This window comes from Xenopus laevis, chromosome 9_10L (assembly GCF_017654675.1).
Source record: "Xenopus laevis strain J_2021 chromosome 9_10L, Xenopus_laevis_v10.1, whole genome shotgun sequence".
Lineage (NCBI taxonomy): Eukaryota > Metazoa > Chordata > Amphibia > Anura > Pipidae > Xenopus > Xenopus laevis.
Window position 1 is genome coordinate 79,154,509 of NC_054387.1, and position 22,240 is coordinate 79,176,748.

General features: G+C 39.5%; 1 protein-coding gene across 3 annotated transcripts in view; it reads left to right on the forward strand.

Moving 5' to 3' along the window:
* Nucleotides 1–21,615, forward strand: part of chn1.L (chimerin 1 L homeolog) — a 76,037-nt gene extending 54,422 nt beyond the window's left edge. The window contains exons 7-14 of one of the 3 annotated variants that reach the window (XM_018234088.2): nt 3,751–3,828; nt 7,985–8,069; nt 15,155–15,328; nt 16,759–16,836; nt 17,354–17,491; nt 19,494–19,599; nt 20,790–20,990; nt 21,021–21,615. In XM_018234088.2, the coding sequence (XP_018089577.1) occupies nt 3,751–3,828; nt 7,985–8,069; nt 15,155–15,328; nt 16,759–16,836; nt 17,354–17,491; nt 19,494–19,599; nt 20,790–20,961 (831 nt within the window). In that variant the 3' untranslated portion in view covers nt 20,962–20,990; nt 21,021–21,615. 3 annotated transcript variants of the gene reach the window in all.
* Nucleotides 21,616–22,240: the final 625 nt, after the last annotated feature.

Genomic DNA, 22,240 nt, shown 5'->3' on the forward strand with positions numbered 1-22,240 from the left:
CCTTTTAAAAGGAAATATAGCCTATTTGTGATAACATCATACAGCAAAATTTGTTGGAAATTTGGAAATGTGTCTAACTTCCCAAGAAAGCAAAGTCATTTTTAATTTTTGCTTTGAGTAAGAAATTAAATAGTAACCACCGAACTGCTGGGTTTTTATTCATGTGTGTTTTTTTCACACCCTCCAATGTACAGGCCAGCCTCGTTAAAAATTAATTGTACGTGGTGTCCATCCTTAGAAACCATGCTGATTCACGCATTAAAGTGACAAATGGGAACCTTACATCATTAAGTTATTGATTTCTAAGCATTATTGACTGCTACTGTAAAATTGTATTGCTGCCTGTGATTGATAGTATTATCCCATACAGCAAGGTAGTACTTATGCTAAGGTTTTTCCTTTGTTTGACCTACCTACATCTTGTGATTAGAAAGAGAAACAGCATGTCCCATGTAAGATTGCACTATTGATCCATCTACATAGATGTTCCCTCACATATTTGTATTTGCAATAGATAAATGTTGATAGTACCTAAGACTTCTTGCATTGCTCCCATAAGTGACCTTTTTTTTTACCTTGGCAATTGAGATCTTTGAGCTGCTCGCCACTGTTCAATAGAAAGCGTGAACAAGACATATATCTTTATTTTACCATACACTGTTGCTATGAGGGATATCTCAGTTCAAAGAATATTCTTTTCAACTGAAAGCTCCATCTTCTGAAAAAAGATGATGTCTAGATCTTTGAAGCACAAAGAAGATGATAGCCTTCTGTCTGCTTAGAGTGAAAAAAACAGCTTTGCATATCAAAGTCAAACTGTTCTTTATCCATATAATGGAATTTAAGGGGCTGTTGAAGGACTCCTGGCATATAACTGGACCTCTTCTGGAGTACTAGAAACATGCCTATGCAAGTCGAAACCCATTCAATCATTAAAGTTACCCACTGCTAGGGTTGCCACCTTTTTTGGAAAAAAATACCGGCCTTTCTATATATTTAGATTTTTTTCCCTATTAATAACATTGGGTTCAAGTGTCATTTTTATCGGTCAGGCTGGTAAAATACCGGCCAGGTGGCAACCCTACCCACTGCTCACATCCTAATGACAAGCCAGTTGTGCCCAAGCCTGTGATTTTAAGCATAAGGCAGATAACTTTACAGCTATACATTGGAAGGGTAGAGATGTGAGTACAAATTCAGGGATTTTGTATTTTTTGTAATGTGGAAGCAATCAAATGCAATGTATAATGGGTGCTTCATGTAATGCACTAGTGTTGGATGTCAAGTTTTTCCTTGTGGCCAATCACTAATGACCAACAAAATTGCACAATAGTCAGTCAGAACTGGAGAGGGACAGACAGTTGAAAATTAGAGAAATATTTGATCACATCATTCAACATGGATTCAAATTAAGGTATACAAGAAGCAAGTGACTTTCACCCGAATCATGATTTATTCAGAATAGTGAGCCTGTTTTAGATGTGTTCTCAGTGGTGCAATTATGCAGTATGCAAATTGTGCTTAATTGTAAGGAGTCAACCACAGGGGTGTTGTGTATATATGAAGTGATGAGATGCAGGGAAGTATGCCTTCAGGGGCTAGTTGAATACAGAGGAATGCACTTGATAAAGGGGGTTGATCCCCTGAAACGTTGTGCAGAGATCCAAATAAATCACAAAGTTGAAGCACATTTTGTGCTATGTGTGTGCCATCTGAATCTTCTTGGTTACTGCTGTACACATGAAACTGTTGAGCAGCAAAGTTCCCAGATAGAGCACCACTGAAACGTGACCCACAGAGTTCGGATTTTATTAAAGTACATTGAATACAGAGGAATGGTCTTTTCTAAAATACAGCAAGATAAAGTTTTGCTCTGTGAGTTTACGTCAGTAAGAGGGGTATTTTGTTTAAGTAAAGCTGGCCATAGATGTTGAGATTTTTAAAAGATCCGATCCTCATCGTGAGACACGGTTATCTTGGAACGATCGTACGATCGTACGAATTGACCATCAACTAAAAAGACCAATTTGCCAGGAAAACAAAGGGGAGCTGCCTGCTTGGCCCTGCAAACATAGATAGATTGCACTGGGACCGATAAAGATTTTTTGACCTGGCCGATCAATTTCCCAACAGATGTCGGCCGAAAAATCGTAAGATGTACGATCGTTCGTATCCCACTAACCGCACGATAATTTCGAAGGATTGGTCGGACTTCTCAAAAATTGGTTGTTGAGCAAGAAGAATCGTCGCGTCTATGGGGAGCATAAATTTGTAAGCTGGCAGATTTGCCCCATGCTGTCTCAGGTTGGCTGGGACGCACAAGCCTCATCCATCTAGACTGACAGACATCTAATTTGCAGTAGGAAGTCACAAAAGGTTTCCTTACAAGAACGTTTGGTTACCTTTCGTGAATCACCTCCTCTTGCCAATAGTGTTCTGGGGTTGATTCATTTTAAGATTCAATAGGGGAATTTAGGTTTGCATTTCTGAATATACTGCAGGCACCTGGCAAGTTAAGTAGATCAAGCAATACAATACATCTAGACCCACTTGTTGAATGCGAGTTGAAAGAGCATTATGGGTAAAGTATCATGTACTTAATGGCCATGTTGAATGCAATTTACAAGATGCAAAAATGAATCCACAATGACTATAAATCAACCACTGCCATTCTCTTTGACCAAAAAAAACTTGAAATCACTAAAAATGACATGTTAACTTACTGTACAGTTATTTCACTCCCCACCACCAACATATGCAGCTGAAGACAGCAGAAGGGTCAGTCTAGTCAAATATTTACTGTACAATAACAACGGCCGTTGGTTACCTTTGTTCTACAATTCCCAGCAAATATTACTTTTTCTGAGGTTTTTCCATTCTGCTGAAAAAGGAAACACAATAAAGTGGAATAGGGGAGCTAAGCAAGAGTCTATTAGTCATCCATTGCTCATTATCTTCCCACCAACAGGCATGATTGTTTGTCTTTGATTAACCAGTTCCTCTAAAGGAGTCTCTGCAGCCCTGCCTCCTGTCATGCACAGTTCTTCCCTGAATTGGTTAAGAAATGAGAAATTCTTGTGTAGGGGGGACTGGGGGCGGGAGGCAGAGTGGATGAATACATAAGAGCTGCTCTTCTGTTTCATTGGTTAGATTTCCTCTGATTGTGACCTGTGTAGAACAGCGTGACTACTAAACCTACATTTCCCCTCCTCGCTCACTAAGCTGATTTCTTCTGACTTTGAGCCTCCATGGGATCAGTGCTACACTGGGCAGACTTCTTGTAATGATTAAGGGCGCTGGGTTTTTTGAAAACTAGATTTAAATGGAAGAAAAAGGAATTTACCCTATTTTAAATGACCCAGACACCCATTTGTGTTTTTATTTCCAAGGACTTTTTCAGGATCTGAATCCCTTTGATACAAACCTGGTTTTCTGTTCAAGGCACACTTGATTCGCTGAACTTCTATTTATTCTACAAATAATTGTATTTATTTTTTTTTGCAAAAGCGGTTTATTTTTTCCTGTTAATAAACTTTCCAGACATAAGTGTAAAGAAACAAAAAAAATTAAATCAAAATGCCATCAAGAGAGTCCCAGACAGGCTTTAAGAATAGCAAATCAGCGGTACGAGTTAAAAAGCATGAGAGCCAGCAGCAGGATCTGCTGGTCACTGCTCTTGGGATGAAGCTGAGCTCTCAAAAAGCATCTGCGACATTGTGGCAACCTCTGAAACTATTTGCTTATTCACAGTTAACCTCTCTTGTACGAAGAGCGACATTAAAGGAGAATGAGCAGATTCCCAAGTATGAGAAAGTTCATAATTTCAAGGTAAGACTTGTTTGCTTTATGCTGCATGTTCATGCTAATGACTGCTATTACTGTGCCCTTTATAAAGTATTCATTTGCCATTGTACATTTCTATTACATGTCCCTGTATACATTTGCTTGCAGTTATTTTCTGTTGTGAATAGAGAAACTGTGTGGAATAGGTAACCAAGTATGAACCATCCAGTTTACATACACTATCTAAAGTACAGGGATGGGATCTATTATCTGGAATACATTGGACATGGGGTTTTCCAGATGAGGAATCTATCTGTAATTTGAAGCTCTGTTCCTTAAAGCCACTAAACATTTAACATTACATAAATAGCGCTATATAAAATAAAAATATACATACATATTGTTTTTGCTGCCAATATGGATTCATGCAGCTTAGTTATCATCAAGTACCAGGTACTGTTATATCATTACAGAGATAAAAAGGAAATCAATTCGGAACCTTAACAGGATTCTATGGGAAATGGCTTTGCCATGTGTTGGAGCTTTATGGATAACTGGTTTCCAGATAATGGATCCCATACCTGCACAGTCATTGTATTACTTCTTATCTGTATAAGAGGCATGGGAACTATTATCCAGAAACCTATTAATGCCTCCGAATGAATAATCTATGACTATCAATTCTGATCCATTTGACAGGCCAGTTTAATTGAATTGATCTTGACTCCATATTTATCATTGTCTGAGCTTTTCATGATTTACATGTATCTAATTCCCAAAACAAGGAACAGCCTGAAAGGTTGCATCCCATGAAAGGTTAGGGGCAATCATTATTTTGAAAGTTTTCTTTCCAGGTAATGTGTTCACTGTCCGTATTGATTAAATTAAAGTTTTGAAACACCCTTTCCTAGCTGATCCATCTGACTAAAGCTGGCCATAGATGTTAAAGCTGGCCATAGACGCAAAGATCTGACCATACGAATCAAGGATTCGTACGATTTTCGGGCCAGCTTTAGATCCATTCAAAATGATTTTGTTCAGGAGCGATCCAATTTCGTCCGAATCACTATTTTGCATTATAAATCCCCAAATAATTATGGATCGATCATAATGAATCTTTCCGTAATGATCATTGATAAGCATTGTCATTATTTTTGTGGCTTCATTACTGAGCTGTTTCCTGGTTTTCCTCTTGTAAATACAGTATTTGTGATGCAAGGGAGAATTTCCTAATGAATCATTTCCTAACTGATTGAATAGAGCTCTTCCACACATGGTTTGCTTTCCCCTGTGGTTTCCTCAGATACACCTGTGGATTTGGGGGGATATTGATTGGAAAGGTTTATTCTCCTTTCGGGATGTTATTTTCATTCTTTGCTAATTAATCATTTTCAGCAACCAATGCAATTGCTATACTATTGACTTGTATTGGATAGTAAATTGACTTCTTAGCACTGCATTACTTTCTCTTAAGCTGGCCATAGATGCAAAGATCCGATCGTACGAATCATCGTACGATCGGACTTTCCCATCTCCCGACCCGCCACTAACCATTCAGAGCAAAGTCTTACTAGTCAGATTAGTTAAAGAACAGATCAGCAATGTTCTGCCCCTGACAGCAATCGTACGATATCTATGTCCAACCAAAGCTAGTCTCCCACTGAAAATCGTACGATTGGCAATACACGCAGAGATATTATCGGCAGCCGACAGAAATTTTCTAACCTGTCCGATCAACCAAACGACCGATCTCCGCCGGACTAAAAATGTCGGGACTCTCCACACACGTTCCGAAAATCGTACGAATCCTCGATTCGTACGATCAGATCTTTGCGTCTATGGCCAGCTTTACTCTTGTGCATCACATGCAAATATTGCTATGATTGAGATCTCAGAGCAGGGAATAGCCTCCTGCATCACTTTAACCCTAGCACACGGGTGCCAGATTGTTGACCTGAATCTTCCAAGGGATGCAAGAAATGCAAAATTTTAAATAAAAACAAGAAGCTTTACAGTCATAGGAAAGTGCCACATCCAATTCCCTTTTTATAGTAATTGTCTGTATTTATTGAACATAATTATATCTGTTTAGCTTTTGTACAGGGCCTTTGGAAATAAGCCCTGCATGGCAAGTTACTCTAAAGACAAGGACATTTCAACTATAATTTACACTGACAACCTCTGAGGTCATTAGACTTATGACACAATAGAATGGAACTCCTTGCTTATTTATTAAAGAATGCTTTGAGCAAAGTTCATGGCTGTTTTATAGAGCAAACAAAAATGTAGTTTTTGTCACTCTGCTGGTATAGGATTGATGCCAGGAAGACAGCTAGAGTCTGACACCTTAGCACTGGGTTCATGGAACAAGCCTATACATGTGTTTGTCACTGTGGTTTTTTCCCAGATTGACAGTTGTCACTGGAAATTAATGTTAATCCAGATGTATTGGGATTTGGGCATAACGGATCTTTCTGTAATTTGTAGGGATGCACAGAATACAGGATTCAGTTCAGGATTCAGCCTTTTTCAGCAAGATGCGGATTCGGATAACTCCTTTGACCTAGCCGAACTGAATCCTAATTTGCATATGTAAATTAGGAGCAGGTAGGGAAATCACGTGACTTTTCATCACAAAATAAGAATTTTTTCCACTTTTTCCTTTCCTGACCCTAATTTGCATATGCAAATTAGTATTCGGTTCGGTATTCGCCGAATCTTTCATCAAGGATTCGGGTGGATCCCAAATAATGGATTTGGTGCATCCCTAGTAATTAGGGATGCACCGAATCCACTATTTGGGATTCTGCGGAATCCTTGGTAAAAGATTCGGCTGAATATTTGCACATGCAAATTAGGGGCAAGAAAGGAAAAAGTGGAAAAAAAAATCGTCACCGGATTTCCCTACCCACCACTAATTTACGTATGCAAATAAGGATTCGGTTCAGCCAGGCACAAGGATTCAGTCCGATTCCTGCTGAAAAAGGCCGAATCCTGGATTCGGTGCATCCCTATTAGTAATTTGTATCTTCATACCTTAAGTCACTAGAACATCATTTAAACAGTAGGCTGGTTTTGCTTCCAAAAAGGATTAATTATATCTTAGATTGGATCAAATACAAGGTACTGTTTTATTATTAAAGAGAAAAAGGAAGAATCCTGGATTCGGTGCATCCCTACTAGTAATTTGTATCTTCATACCTTAAGTCACTAGAACATCATTTAAACAGTAGGCTGGTTTTGCTTCCAAAAAGGATTAATTATATCTTAGATTGGATCAAGTACAAGGTACTGTTTTATTATTACAGAGAAAAAGGAAATCATTTTTAAAAATCTGGATTATTTGGATAAAATGGAGTCTATGTGAGATGACCTTCCTGTAATTCGGAGCATTCTGGATAACAGATCCCATACCTGTAACAAGTTGAATTTCACTTTATAGGTCTTAATTTATGATAAAGGGAAACTGATGCTTTGTGAGATTGGAATTAACGTGGACAATGTCCATAAGAAAAAAGTCTGGAGTGAGTGTTATACTGTGGGCACTTTCCAGAAATATTAGTATCTTGAGGCAAGATTTTTTCAGCAACAATTTTGCCATTTTCTCTCATGGACGTATTTTTGTCAACGTGACATCGTTCATCATTCAGATAAAGCTGCTTTGGTAAAAAAAAAACCTTTTTGGTTCAGGCTAGAATAATTTACTTCAGGCACATTAAACGCCTCAAAATACCTTGAGCTAAGGATTCTGGGAACTTGCTACAGCTACAGTGACAAATTGAGTGGCCTCTGTGCGAAACCCAAGATTCATTAAAACTGGTTTAATTCAAGCTCTTGTTTTATTTGCTGTCTCTCTCCAACCCTCCCATATGACTTTGTTGTGTTCGGCTGCTGGTCACAAACCTATTATGTGCCACAGTGCTTATCTAATGAAGATACTGAAAGCCTTAGGCACATATAGTCAATACACACCATGCCAATAGAGCAAGATTGAAAGCCTATGGGGAGATATTCCGCAAGATCACAATGTCACTAAGATGAACAATGCATTTATGGCTCATTTATTCCAATTATCCTTTTTTAAGGGCTAGTTTTTTCTTGTTTCATTTGTATTTATTTAGAAGCACTTCCGAATAAAAGGAAATTCTTCACTGTAGCTTCATCTGACTTATTGTGGCCCACTTATCTTTTATGTTCACAGGTACACACATTCAGGGGCCCTCACTGGTGTGAGTACTGTGCCAACTTCATGTGGGGACTCATCGCTCAGGGTGTCAAATGCGCAGGTATTTCTCTATCCTTCTGCACAAGCCAGAAGTCTGTTTTTATTGCCATATTACATATTGTTGTTGTTCTTGAAAACTGCTTTAAAGAGATACTGACACCAGAAATGAAAACTTTGTTTGTTTTTTTTTTACAATCTTACTATCTTAACATTGTATTTGCATGAGCGTTAGAATTTTGCCATAAAAGTATCTGTATCTATTGCTTTTATCTGACCTATCCAAATGTGAGGGGGCTGCCATACTTGCGCAGTAGTCTGTTAGTGTTTGAAACTGTCAGGTTAATGGACAGATTGGCAAAACCGACAGTTTTAGAAACTTTTTAACAATTACTTACAAAACCTATAAAACACATGACATATAGGTAACTTTTAGGGAGTTATTTACTAAACCTCGAATTTTTTATGATCCAGCTTTTTTTTGCCAAAAACTTAATTTTTTGTGTGAAAAAAAACTCTTTTTTTTAAAATTTATTATACCCAGATGCTGCAAAAAGCCCAAATCTGAAAATCCCCCATCTCAGACCTGTTGAGGTCCTGTATTAGTCAATGGGAGAGGCACTTATCCCAACTTTTTCAGGGTTCTGGAGCAAAAACTCAAAAAAAATCGAGCAATCTGGGAAACAAACCTAAAAAAACTCTTACAAAACAAGTTTTCGCTCAATTTTATCGAGTCTTTTTACGTTTTTTTTTATTATTAATAAATAGGCTAAAATTGGGAATGGGAGTTTGGTTGTGTTTTTTTTTTATTAAATATGAGATAAATTTGCATTTTAGTCAATAATTAGTACATAAATATTTGAAAAGTGTTTTTTTTTAGGGTAAGGACACATTGGCAGATTCAGGTAGCTTAGTCGCCCCAGCGACAAATCTCCTCTTCTTCGGAACGACAATTTCCCGTAACTGCCTTCCCGCTGGCTAGTATGAAAAATCGCCAGCGGATGGCACTCGCGGCGCTTCATTTCCAAAGTTGCCTCATGAGGAAACTTCGGGCGACTGCGGAAAACTAAGTGCTGCGATTGCCATCTAATGGCGATTTTTCATTCTAGCTGGCGGGAAGGTTGGGGAAGTTCAACTATGGCTCTCGCACACCCTTAGTAAATTAAAGTAATGACACCTGGTGCACGAAGGTAGAGGATCGGTCGCCTCACAAACAGTCCAGCAGAAAGAATCTCAAGGCACACAGGATAATTGCAAGCAAGCTGCCTTGCGTGTTTATTGCGAAGTGCATCGTTTCGGGGTCACTCCCCTTTCTCAAGCAGGGGCGTGACCCCGAAACGTTGCACTTCGCAATAAACACGCAAGGCAGCTTGCTTGCAATTATCCTGTGTGCCTTGGGATTCTTTCTGCGGGAAGGTTGGGGAAGGTAGTTTGGGGAGATTGTTGCCCCGAAGAAGAGGAGATTTGTCGACAGGGCAACTAATCTCCCCGTATCTGCCCATGTGCCCTTACCCTTAGCGTCAATATCACTTCAATATCACATCATTGATCCAAGGAAGAGAATAGGTTACAGTTGCCATTATACCCAGGCTGGTTGTCTGTTACTTGTTTAGTTAAAAAATGGCAACCAGAGAGAGATTATGTAACCTTACTTTGTGGTTCTCAATCCTTCTTTTCAGAATTGCTCACTATTAAGGACTAATTTGAGTTTGGGGTGTATTTTCGTATCTGTGCTACGTGTGATTAAGCATAGACAAAATAACAGCCAAAGTCAAACGTGTGTTTTCAGGTCAGGATTCTGCAGTACTCCAGTATGCACATCTTGGCCTGTACTAGAGGCAGCGTTCTCCCAAGCCATTTGAGTTCTGTTGTTTTGTGTCTGTGAAACAGGTATTTGATCTGCAAGTGAAATCAGACACTACCATCTTGTGTCATCTGAATGGACAAGTAACCTAGAGGCATATCCACCCTGACCCCAAAGCTGTTGCTGTTAGAGCAGTGGTCCCCAACCAGTAGCTCGTGAGCAACATGTTGCTCTCCAACCCCTTGAATGTTGCTCCCAGTGCCCTTAAAGCAGGTGCTTATTTTTTAATTCCTGGCTTGGAGGCAAGTTTAAATTGCATAAGAACCCCAGGTGTTCTGCCAAACAGAGCCTCAATGTAGGTTGACAATCCACATTTGGGCTACCAAATGGCCAATCACAGCCCTTATTTGGCACCCCAAGAACATTTTTCATGCTAGTGTTGCTCCCCAACTCCTTTTACTTCTGAATGTTGCTCACTGGTTGGAAAGGTTGGGGATCCCTGCTGTTAGAGGAAACAATGGCATCTGCTAACTTGTCAATTAAATTAGAGTTGACTTAATTAGGGATGGAATCTCCTCTCTGAAAGGATCATATGCTGCAGGGAGTTGAAAGTTATTTTGGCGAGTAGGTAGACCTCAGTGTTCCACATCTGCCCTATGAAACTGTGCCATAGATGAACATCTGCTAATAATGAGTGTACGGCCACAGTAATTCTTTTTCAAATCACTAGGCCCAGTCCAACAGTTAATTCAGAGAATTGTAGTTCAGCCACAACTGGATACCTATAGTTTGTCAGTGGAAGCTGAAATATATTACAATGAGTTTTGACTTACAGATATTCCTATGCAAGTTTATACTTAGAGGTAGGTGCTAATGTGCTAAGCTATCACTGCATAGGAAATTACAGGGTGAATAAAACAGCAAAAAACTGTAGGAGTAGAAGCCTGCTCATTGGGGGGCATACAGGCTCATTAAAAGAAGAGCACAACAAGAGAGTATCAAAGTCTTATTTAGGCAGGAATCAGGAGAGGTGATACTGCACAGCGATAAGAAAGTCTGGTAATATGTACATTCCTTATTATGGTACATGTGTGCAATATATAACAGGCATCATGTGTGGCCCATGTTACTGGAATTCTGCAGCTGAGACCCATGTGCAAGTCCATGTGTTCCATGTAGGGCAAAGGAAGGACAGTGCACAGATAGGCTCTTTCTCCTCCAGAATGGATTAAAGGCCTAGTAACACAGCGTGTCCCTGAGAGGAGAACAAAGGGAAATCTTCATGTGTGGCATCAGCATATGTTGCAGATCAAACACTTCTTTGTGGTCATGGCAGATACAATCTAGTTTCACTTAAGCCCACCACCTGTGTGTACATTACAGAAATGTGCATTGGCTTTTCTCCTGTCTGGGATCAGATTATAAATACTACCTGGTGCTTTTCATTAACAGTATGAAAAAAGGAAGTAGAAAAGGGTGTTAATGCTAGTTAAAAGTGAAAGATTGGGTCAGCCTGTACAGATTCCTTTTATCTGTTGCTGTAGAGTAGGGATCCCCAACCATTTTTAACCCATGAGCCACATACAATTGTAAAAGAAGCTGGAGAGCAACATAACAATGTGAAAGTTCTTGGGGTGCCAAATATGAGATGTGATTGGCTATTTGGTAGCCTCTATATGGACTGGCAGCCTACAGGAGTTTCTGTTTGTCAGTACATCTGGTTTTAATGCAACCAAAACTTGCCCCAAGACTGGAATTCAAAAAGAAGCCCTTGCTATGAGGCCACTGGGAGCAATATGGAAGGGGTTGGTGAGCAACATGTTGCTCGCGAGCCGAGCCGCTGGTTGGGGATCACTGCTGTAGAGCAACGGCGCAGGATTTGGCCACAAATGGATTTTAATTCACCCACAGGCAGGCCAGGACTGGCAATCTGTGGATTTTGGCAAATGGCAGAAGGTTTGCTGTAAGATGCCATAGACAGTAACTATTTATTTGACCAATGGGGGGGCTGTTTGGGCTTCTGTGTACTTGAAATACCAGAGCCTATTTTGAATCACATTCCAGACCTGCCTTATTTGTATGAAATTATGTGTGTGTAATTGACCCTTTATGTGTGTGTGTAATTGTTTCTTTTTGGGAGTGAAAGGCACACCATTACTTTACATTACTGTGGAACAGAGAAACAAATCCTCTTGACAGAGTTTCTAGCATTCTGGTTAATGGAATTCTAGGTTACTGATCCATGTAGACTGCACTGAGCAAATGTTTAAAATGCTGCATGGCGCCCAAATCAGTTCTTTCTCTAGGAATAAACAAACTTTGGCATTTGTGGTGTGGTAGAACTACATCTCTCAGTATATACTGTATCTACTGTTCTGCAACCTCTGCAACACCAAAGGCTTGTTACTGCTGTCGGCTGATATTTTAGACAGGCAACACAACTTAAAAGGGTGTAAGGCATAGATCCATATTTATTAAGGCCTTGAAATTCTTCGAGTTTGTGGCAAACTTTATTTTCACCCTTTGAAAAATATTCCCAAAGATATTTACTTGTAAGAATCAGCAGCTGGGCACACCAAGGCCAAGTCCTCTTTAGATGGTCCACTGCCCCCGTGCTCTTTTATGTGCACTTTTATTCTGAAATGGAATCTCTTACTATGCAATAAGCACTAATCAGAGGAATGCTGGGAGAATTATTAGCATGTAGTTTATTAATATCTGGGTAGCATTGGTGCGCACAGGAACCATCTGCTGCCCCATGAAGCATCAGCTGTTTGTTGCAAATATGTTCATGTGGGCACATTATATTCTTTGGGCTGTTCATACGTGTATTGCAAATGTTCATCTTTAACTTGACGTTTTTAGGTCAGCATCCTGAGAAGAACTCTGCTGCTGTTGTAGGAACAATTCATTCTGCTGAGTAACACAGAAAAAGGGAGATTTTTCAGGCACAGAGAGTGCCTGTCCCATATTCCTGACAATGGAAGAATTTAGTATTGGTCCCAGAGAGATTAAGGGACTTGTTAAACAAGAATAGCCATCATTATAGCCCTCTTATATCCAGTGGGTGACTACACATACATATTTACACCCCACTATGGCGATTATTAGAACTTTATTGCCATTATTTGAAAAGAATAAAAAATATTTTTAAACTGCAATAACCCCCAGAATAAATGTAGGGGGTCATGTACCCACCCCCATATACCTCTAAAGTGACATATGATTCCCTTATTCTGTTGTAAGGCACACCTGGTGTAGGGATGTGCTGACTAAAGGTGGCCATACACAGGCAGATAAAGCTATGGTCGTCTGGACCGATTTGACAGCTTATCTGCCCGTGTATGGGGGCTTCCAACAGGTCTTCCCGATCGATATCTGGCCACGATATCGATTGGGAAGGTTTGATTTTTAACCGACCGACCCTTCGGAGCCCATTGGCGCATCGTAATTCGATTGTTCGGCCATACGGCCGAACGTTCGAATTACCCCCGATATAGCCATGCTGTTAGTGGCATATCGGGGAAAGATCCGCTCGTTTGGCGATGTCGCCAAACGAGCGGATCTTTGAGTCTATGGCCACCTTAAGCTGACCATACACAGGTTTGCTCACTTGCTGAGGTTGCCAAATGAGTGGGTCTTTGCTTGATTTGGCCACCGACATGCAGGGCTAAATTGGACTGACCATGAATCGTTTAGCCCCCAGATAAGATCTCAATATGTGCTTATGTTCAGGCCCAGACTGGCAATCTGTAGATTCTTGGAAATGCCACGGGGCTACTGTAATATGCCTTAGACAGTCACTATTTATCAGGCTGCTGGGGAGCTGTTTTGGCCTCTGTGCAATTGATATGCCAGGGCCTATTTTGAATTCGAGTTCAGGCCTGTCTATCTATGCTGAATTGTGGGGGGAGGCCAAATCCGCACACCATTGTGTTTTCTGGATTATCTCATGCAGTGCAGATATAACACCCATAGGCGTGCCTTTCTCATAGCTTTAAGAGCACACTAGATAACAGATCTCAAGTGGCCTTGTCACATATGTCATGGAAAGTGTGGCGTACCTTAAGCCATCTCAAGTATTTTGTTTTGCTTTATTGGAGATGATAAGTGTTTGCTGTGGTGTGTGCTACCTTGTGTGTTTGTCACTCCTCACCTCTGAGCCAGGCAGCATTTCTGTAAAACCCCTCCAGCTTTTGTTAACATACAGCTCCAAGTATTGGTATAGTGAAAGTCATAGTTTAGTAACAACCGACTAAATGATGATGTAAAGCCAGTAGCTCAAGAAAGCAGGCCAACAAATTACTGTATATTTGGATAATTTCTTCCAGCAATACCTGACATCCTTTGCCTGAAGGTAATAACTGGAGTGCCATAGGTTGCCCATTTTGTGGCAGATGGAGGCCCAGTGGAATTCCTGATCTGCCCTAATATGCTCCGATTAATGTAAGGTCTCATTCTACACTTACACTCAGCCTCTTATACATATAACTGAATCCTCCCACTTATGTAACACCCTTTTATTAACACTCAAACATGTAGGGGCAGATTTATCAAAATGTGAGATTAGAACTCACCACGGAAAAACCCACTCTCTTTCTATTCATTCCTGTGGGATTTTTATCAATAGACATGATTTTTAAAATCCCATAGGAATGAATAGAAAGCGAGTTTTTCTGTGGTGAGTTCTAATCTCACATTTCGATAAATCTGCCCCGAGTGGTTATAAAGAGGCATTACATAAGTGGAAGGCTTTAGTAATATGTATAAGAGACTGTGTGCAAGTGTAGAATGAGACCTCATTCTAAATTATTTTAGTTCTTGTGATGTAGAACACTAACCAAAACTGAGGCCATTATTTATTTTAGACTTGCACAGAGTCTCCTATAAATATAGCTGAAGCCTCCTAAACATGTTTAAGGAGATGTATTTCAGTTAGAGAACCTGTAAACTATTCTGTTCCTGCAGGAGAAACTCACTGGATGGTGCAGCCTTTATACACAGTATCCTCAGGGAACCTTTCATAGTTTCTGGGGGGGGTTTCTCTCTGCAACTCTTCCCAGAGAAAATAACAAAGGGAGAAACACAAGGGATTGTGATCAGGTGTTGGACGGTGGAGTATTTGAAATGGCTTCTCAGCCTATTCCTCTTGTTTACTCAACACTTAACTCTAATGTTTTGCCTTGTGTCTCCTCCTTTTGTCAATTCTTTGCCAGCTTTGTACCAGTTGTATTTCTCCACATGCAGCAGCCGCTAAGACCTGCTCTTTGTTAACTGCAATGATCCAGCAGAGGTTTTTATTTCCTGCCCAGCATTCAGTTACTAATCTCTGGTTTATTTTACAGACTGTGGATTGAATGTTCACAAGCAGTGTTCCAAGATGGTTCCAAATGACTGCAAGCCGGACTTAAAGCATGTAAAGAAAGTTTACAGTTGTGACCTGACCACATTGGTAAAAGCACACAACACTAAAAGGCCAATGGTTGTCGATATGTGTATTAGAGAAATAGAGTCTAGAGGTAAGACTTATTGCGGCCAGAAGCTTGCTAGGGCCTGGGATTAATGATTAGGGTTAATATTTTCATGTTTTGTATAGAGGGCATTTTCTTCAATGTCAGCCCAGGAAGCTGATTATTATAGTACAAGAACAAGAGCAAATAAGTATGTTCCAAACGAGCAGGATTCTTGGCACATACGTTTAGGCATTGCAAGTGCCAAGGAGATGGGCTTTGTAGAGTTTGCAATGTGCTCATGGGAAATAGTTTACTGGTGTGCCATTTATCAATCAGGGTCAGTGATGAGGACTAATGGCAAGGTTCCACATGCAGATAAAACTGAATGGCAAATTAATTTTGCTAACCAGTTAATTGTTTAAAATCTGCAGGGATTCTATTCTGGGCCACTCAAGTGATGTCCAATATAATTTGACCTGAATACCCATCCTCTTGCATATTGAATAGAAATTATATTGTGCAATGCATCTGCAAATCTCAGGGGAAGGTGTCCACATATAATGTGATGTGTGGCTGGGGATGGAGAGCAAAAATAAAACTGAAGGATACTATAAGTCAAGGTAACCTCTAAGCGTGAGGACCCTGTCACACTATAGTGAGCTATTACTGTTTCATTGTGGGATAATAGGGAAACTGGGTTTGTTGTCAAGGGGTAATTTTACCTAACTGATACTCCTTTATTATAAGCAATCCTAAGCATGGACAGATCCCTGCATCGCACAAGTTGCATGACTAGGGGCACCTGGGAAACTGACAACATGTCTAGCCACATGTCAGATTTAAAAGTTAAATATAAAAAAATCTGTTTGTGAAAAGCAGATTTAAATTTAGGATTCTGCTGGAGAAGTGCTATTAATTGATGCATTTTGAAAAAAACATGTTTCCAGTGAGAGTATCTCTTTTAGGCACAAGAACTGTTTATTATGTATTGCATGCCCAAAATGGTGGTACTGTAAAAGAACATAGGTGGCATATATAACCATCAATCCAACATACATAAATGGTGAAAAGTATATAAGTTGCAAGCATCTGTGTAAAAGTATAAATATATTGGTATATGCTGTATGCCCAAATGTCTGACCACAGGCACAGTGAAGGGGGGATAGAGGTCCTAGCTAGCTTTAGGCTACCCAATTGCAACCAGTGTGCTTACAACCCACCCAAGTCCCTATCTAACTTCAGCCTTGCGGTTCAGACTGAGTGGTGGTTAGCAAACAATTATCAAAGAAGGGTTGAAACTTGTTAGCCAATACACACAGAATTCCTAATTGCCAAGAAACTCTGTTTAAAATTAAGCTAGAAAGTGCCTGACACGTTTCGATTCACAGATGTTTTGTCAAAGGCTTTTGTTATTGTTTAATTCAGGGGCACAACACGTACTTGGCAGTACAGTGCCAATTGTCCTATATTGATTTTGTGATATTCCTTTATTACAGGTCTCTCGTCAGAAGGATTGTACAGAGTATCAGGTTTTACTGATCTAATTGAAGATGCCAAAATGGCTTTTGACAGAGGTAGGAAAACCTTTCATTCACTCTATTGTGGCATTTTCATTACATCTACTCAAATGGCAAATTGCCTTATTTTACACAAACCCTGTATATAAAATGACATGGAAGCACTGCTCAGCTAGTCTGGTTCCTCTCAATATTAGTGCATTAGTGCTTTATTAAACATAAAGGACATCAACCTTTAACCTTAAGCAAATACAGTGCTTTATCACCCCATCCCAAACACTAATAGCACAGGGACTTCAAAACATTCAGACTCCATATTGAAATGTCCTGTCTGGGCATTAGCATATGTAAGTAGAAGTGTGACTGTATGTAATGAACTATACTACTAGGTGAAGATTCATTAAACCTACACTAACTAGGATGTGATGGAACCAAATTTATGTATGCCCAAAGGTACATTTGTTTTTGGATTTTACCATTAAAATGTCTTACAAATTATACCAAGACTTTCAGCCACCATATCACATCAGTGTATACCATATGTACTGATTCAATGTATATTTCCTTGCTACAGATGGGGAGAAGGCTGATATTTCTGTGAATGTATATGAAGATATCAACATTATAACCGGTGCCTTGAAACTATATTTTAGGGAACTACCAATCCCAATCATTACATACGATGCCTACCCAAAATTCCTAGAGTCTGCAAGTAAGTATATATTCTATATTCACTACAACCCTGATTAGAAATGCACACTATTCACAAACCCTTAATACATCCACTTAACCCTATCAAATATGTAAATCTTTAGGTGTACTGACCAACTCCAAGATTCACTATTACTGTCCATGTCAGTTTAGTATGAAAAACCATCCATATGACTCATTTGCTCTGCTTTTGCCACGTCAGCACATTCGCAATAGCATTTCTGCTGAATATATTTATAATGAATGATCGTAGAGTGCAAGCCTAAGTTTTGTAGAAAATACGGAAAGGGAACTGGAATGGGCTCAAGGGTTTCTGCAGTTTAATGGCTAGACTAATTAGCTCTGGCCATTCTGCATCAAATCTCTACAGATATTTCGATTTTGAAATAAAAAAGACTTGTTTTGGGGCTTATAATACACAACAGTAAGGCTGCATTTTTCACATGATGTGCCCCCTCAAGTGGTGAATGAGAATATCACATCGGAAAACAATTATATGCCTTTGCATTTGTAGTGTGTGCTATTCAGTTGATCAAATTAGTTAAAGGGGTGGTTCACCTTCAAGTTTACTTTTAGTTTGTTATAGAATGTAGATTCAAACTTTCCAACTTGATCCATAACTTGTTTAAGAATTTTATTAGGCTCTTCAACAATTGATGGAGTAGCCACCTACAAATCTATAACATATGTAACAAAAACAAACTGTAGAGCCTTTTCAAAGTTTTGGTGTAGATCATTTACTAAATTACTACATGTTTCAGACCACACAGGTCCTTCCTCTGTGAAAATTACAAACAGTCAAAAGAAAGGTGACCTTTTAAAGCAGGTACTTTCCCATAATTCCCTAAGTGAGTCCTCCGCTCCATCTAGTGGCCAAAGGACTGATGGCAAAAGGCAGAATTACCAAAGGATACAATCAACCAAAACACCATAATGTAGTTTTTTGTAGTACAGAAAGCTACATTATGATGTTTTGTTGGATAGATTGTATAATAGGAATTATGGGAAGGTCACCTTTCTTTTGACCTGTGTGGTCCGAAACATGTAGTAATTTAGTAAATCTACACCAAAACTTTGAAAAGGCTCTCCAATTGGTTTTTGCTACGTGTTATAGAATGGCCAATTCTAAGCAACGTTTTCAATGGGTCTTCATTATTTATTTATTTTTTATATATTTATTCGTTTTTTGAATGAAATGTCTTCTTCTTCCGACTCTCTCTGGCTTTCAAATGCGGGGTCATTTAAAAAAAAATGCTCTGAAAGGCTACACATACTGTATATTGTTACTGATACTTTTTATTACTCATCTTTCTGGTGAGGTCCCCTCATATTCATATTCCAGCCTCTCATTTAAATCAGTGCATGGTTGCTAGGGTGATTTGGATCCTAGCAAGCAGATAGCACTGAAAATGATCTTATCCTTATAGAATGGTGAGCCACATGTGAACAGAAACTAGAAACAGGAGTTAGTAAATATATACTTGACCCCTGTATCATAAGCTGATATTACACAAACCTTAAAGAGAGCTGATCACATTCAGAAATGAACTGATCACCCTGCGGACATACGGAACAGTCACTTTTCTATAGTTCTGCTGGTTTAGGCTGAGATCGGAGCAGCAGGAAGTAAAGAAGAGCTGCAGCCAATGCAACATACTCTGGCAAATTGGTGCTTTGGCTAATGAAATGCTCAAAAACCTGCCTGATCGACAAACTGTCCTAAAGGAAACAAAAACAAAATTTCATTCTAAGGAAACTGGCTACTAGTCAGACATTTTTTGAGGATTTTTGAGTGAGAAACAGATTTGCAGAGGACACCAAAACTCTTCATGTGTATAGTGGCCAACAAGCCTGGCCTATAACTTGGATGAAGTTTTGTTTCCATTAGAATGACTGATTTTGGCCAGTAGAGCACCTGCGATTCGTTATGCAATATAATTAGAAATACAACCTTCAGTATTATATTCATTTAACTTAATCTGTTTGTATATTTGTTCTGACAGAAGCTCCAGATCCTGATGCACAACTAGAAACCCTTCATGACGCATTGAAGCTGCTCCCTCCAGCTCACTGTGAAACACTACGCTATCTCATGGCCCATTTGAAAAGGTACATTTCTCTAATCTGTGCACTATTTATACTCATAAACATACACTGTTACATATATAGCCATTCTGTGGTGCAGTTACTGTAGGGGGCATGAAGAAATCACACACACACACTGATTATTAGAAGAGATTCAATTCTTTCAGTCAGTGTATGATGTGAGCTCAGTGTCAGTCTGTGCATGTACAGCACACATATAGCCTTTTACTGATTGAAATCAAATGCTTTTGATGGGATTCTTTTTCTGGTTCTTCTTTTGTGGTTCTGCCTTATAATTATAGTTCTAGCCAAGTTTTCCTTTTGGTCATTTAGAGGCCCGTTAATTATATATTTATGCCACATCCATTCCTGCAGTGGTTTTACAATGCACCAGTGGAAGGTTGTGGTACTTGACCACTTGGCATGACAGTTGTTGTCACACAGCATGACTGGGATATATAGATCTGATGGAGAGATGTCATGGAGCTGCAGAGCCCTGCCTGGGTTAGGGTTGCCACCTTTTCTGGAAAGAAATACCGGCCTTCCTATATATTTATCATGTATCCCTACTAATAACATTGGGATCAGCCATCATTTTTACCGGCCTGGCCGGTAAAATACCGGCCAGGTGGTAACCCTAGCCTGGGTGTGCCTGCCCAGCATTCCTAGTGATTATATGTCTCCTGTCCCAACCCCCTGCTCACAAGAAACCAAGCAGCCACTTAAAAGCTTATAGGTTACTTTTTTATAGTCAAAAGCCACTGCCAGTGATTGTTGTAATAAAGGGTGTTCACTGTACAAATACAGAGTGTTGTGACTCCCTAAATCCATTTGGTTAGTGTTGTGTAGCTCTTTATCACTCAAGGCCACAGTATGTTAAAGACTTATCTTGCTCTAATTAAAATGGAAATGTGACACATTATATCACCACTGAAATGTCAGACATAGGACATCATGGTCTTGAAAAACAAAAACTGTCAGGGGTCTGTCCTGCTGTTGTACATGGTTCCTCCAGGCAACTGTTGGACTGAAGTGAATTGGTGCCTTACCAACATGTCATGTGACGTTCATATTAATTAATGAGACAGCAGTAAGAAATGAAGAAGGGTGATCCATCATTGTGTCGCTGTAGGGGGTGCTTGGGATTTGTTTGCTATAACTGGAATGCCCTTCACATAGGTCGCTCTAATCCCATGCACTTTGTGTTGTTGCAGGGTAACCCTACATGAGAAGGACAATTTAATGAGTGCAGAGAACCTTGGTATAGTGTTCGGCCCAACTCTCATGCGAGCCCCGGAACAAGATGCCATGGCTGCACTGAATGATATCCGTTATCAAAGGCTAGTGGTGGAGATGCTGATCAAGAATGAAGACATTCTATTTTAAATATCAGGAAGAAATCATTTGTGAGATGAATGTTATGTTGTTAATAATAATGTTAATAAATAATGTTAATAAATGAAGGATAGTTTTGCAACATAGTGAGCAGTTCGCTACCAGGCGAATCCCTAATTTCCTACGTGTACAGCATACAGAAACGACAGGCTTCTTGTTGTGGCAATCAGATGTATATTGTAGCAGTAAGCTTCTGTAATATTACTGCATTGTGTTTACAGTGTAACCACTTTCACATGATTGCATGACTCTCCGTTTTTGTCGGGGATTTCCTTGAAAAACAAATACTATCTAGAAAAAAAGCCTCTTCCCAAGCAGGTAGTGAATGTATCATGGCATGTCTCCCCCCCCCTGTGCAACTTGGTCTTTTTGTTCCACCCAATCAGATTACCACGTTGAGTTGATCTCATGAATAACATCTGTTCTGTTCATTTCACTTCTTTTTCTTGCTTTGTGTTTTCTTTTTGCCAAGTTTGTGTATGGTTTGGAAGAGGAAACCTGGGAGTTCTGAATGTTTTATTCCTTTTCAGTGTGGTGCTTGTGATTTAAAATGGCAACAACAATTATTATTTTTTTAATTGTATTTTTGTATTTTTCAACCAGCATGTATGTATTAATTTATTAAATCTAGGTTTTAGAAACCTTTTCTTCTGTGTCTTATTTAGTGGTAAGTAAGAGACTTGGTCTGTTATAGAAGCAACACTTGTACCGGGGGACCTAGGAAATGTCTCCAAAAAAGCCTCCATTTACACTATAAATGATCAAATAGCAATTCAGAACTTTGTAAGTAGAAGATCTTCAGATCACCATTCTGTAAGCATGGTTTTGTTGTTTCCATAAACTATATAGGGTATATCTTGGCATATTTCTCCTGTTGTTCTGGTGGGTCAGTTAGACTGTACTAAATGCATAATGCATTCTTTCCTGTTCGGCTGGATAATAACTCCTTGCATAAAGCAATGTCTATACAGAATGGGTTTGATGGAAGTGGAAGAACTTGACTGGTCTGCACTGAGTCCTGACTTCTTCCCAACTGGACTCCTATGGGATGAACTGGAATGCTGACTGTGAGCCAGGCCTGATCCCCAATATCAGTGACCAACCTCACTAATACTCTTGGTTGACTGGAAGTAAATTCCTCAAACAATATTCCAACCTGCAATGGGAAGCCTTCTCAGAAGAGTAGAGGCTAAAGGTGCCTCTGCCTGCTAAAAACTGAATTGTGAAATGAATAGTCCCTCCTTGACTAATACGTGGCCATATTGTCTAA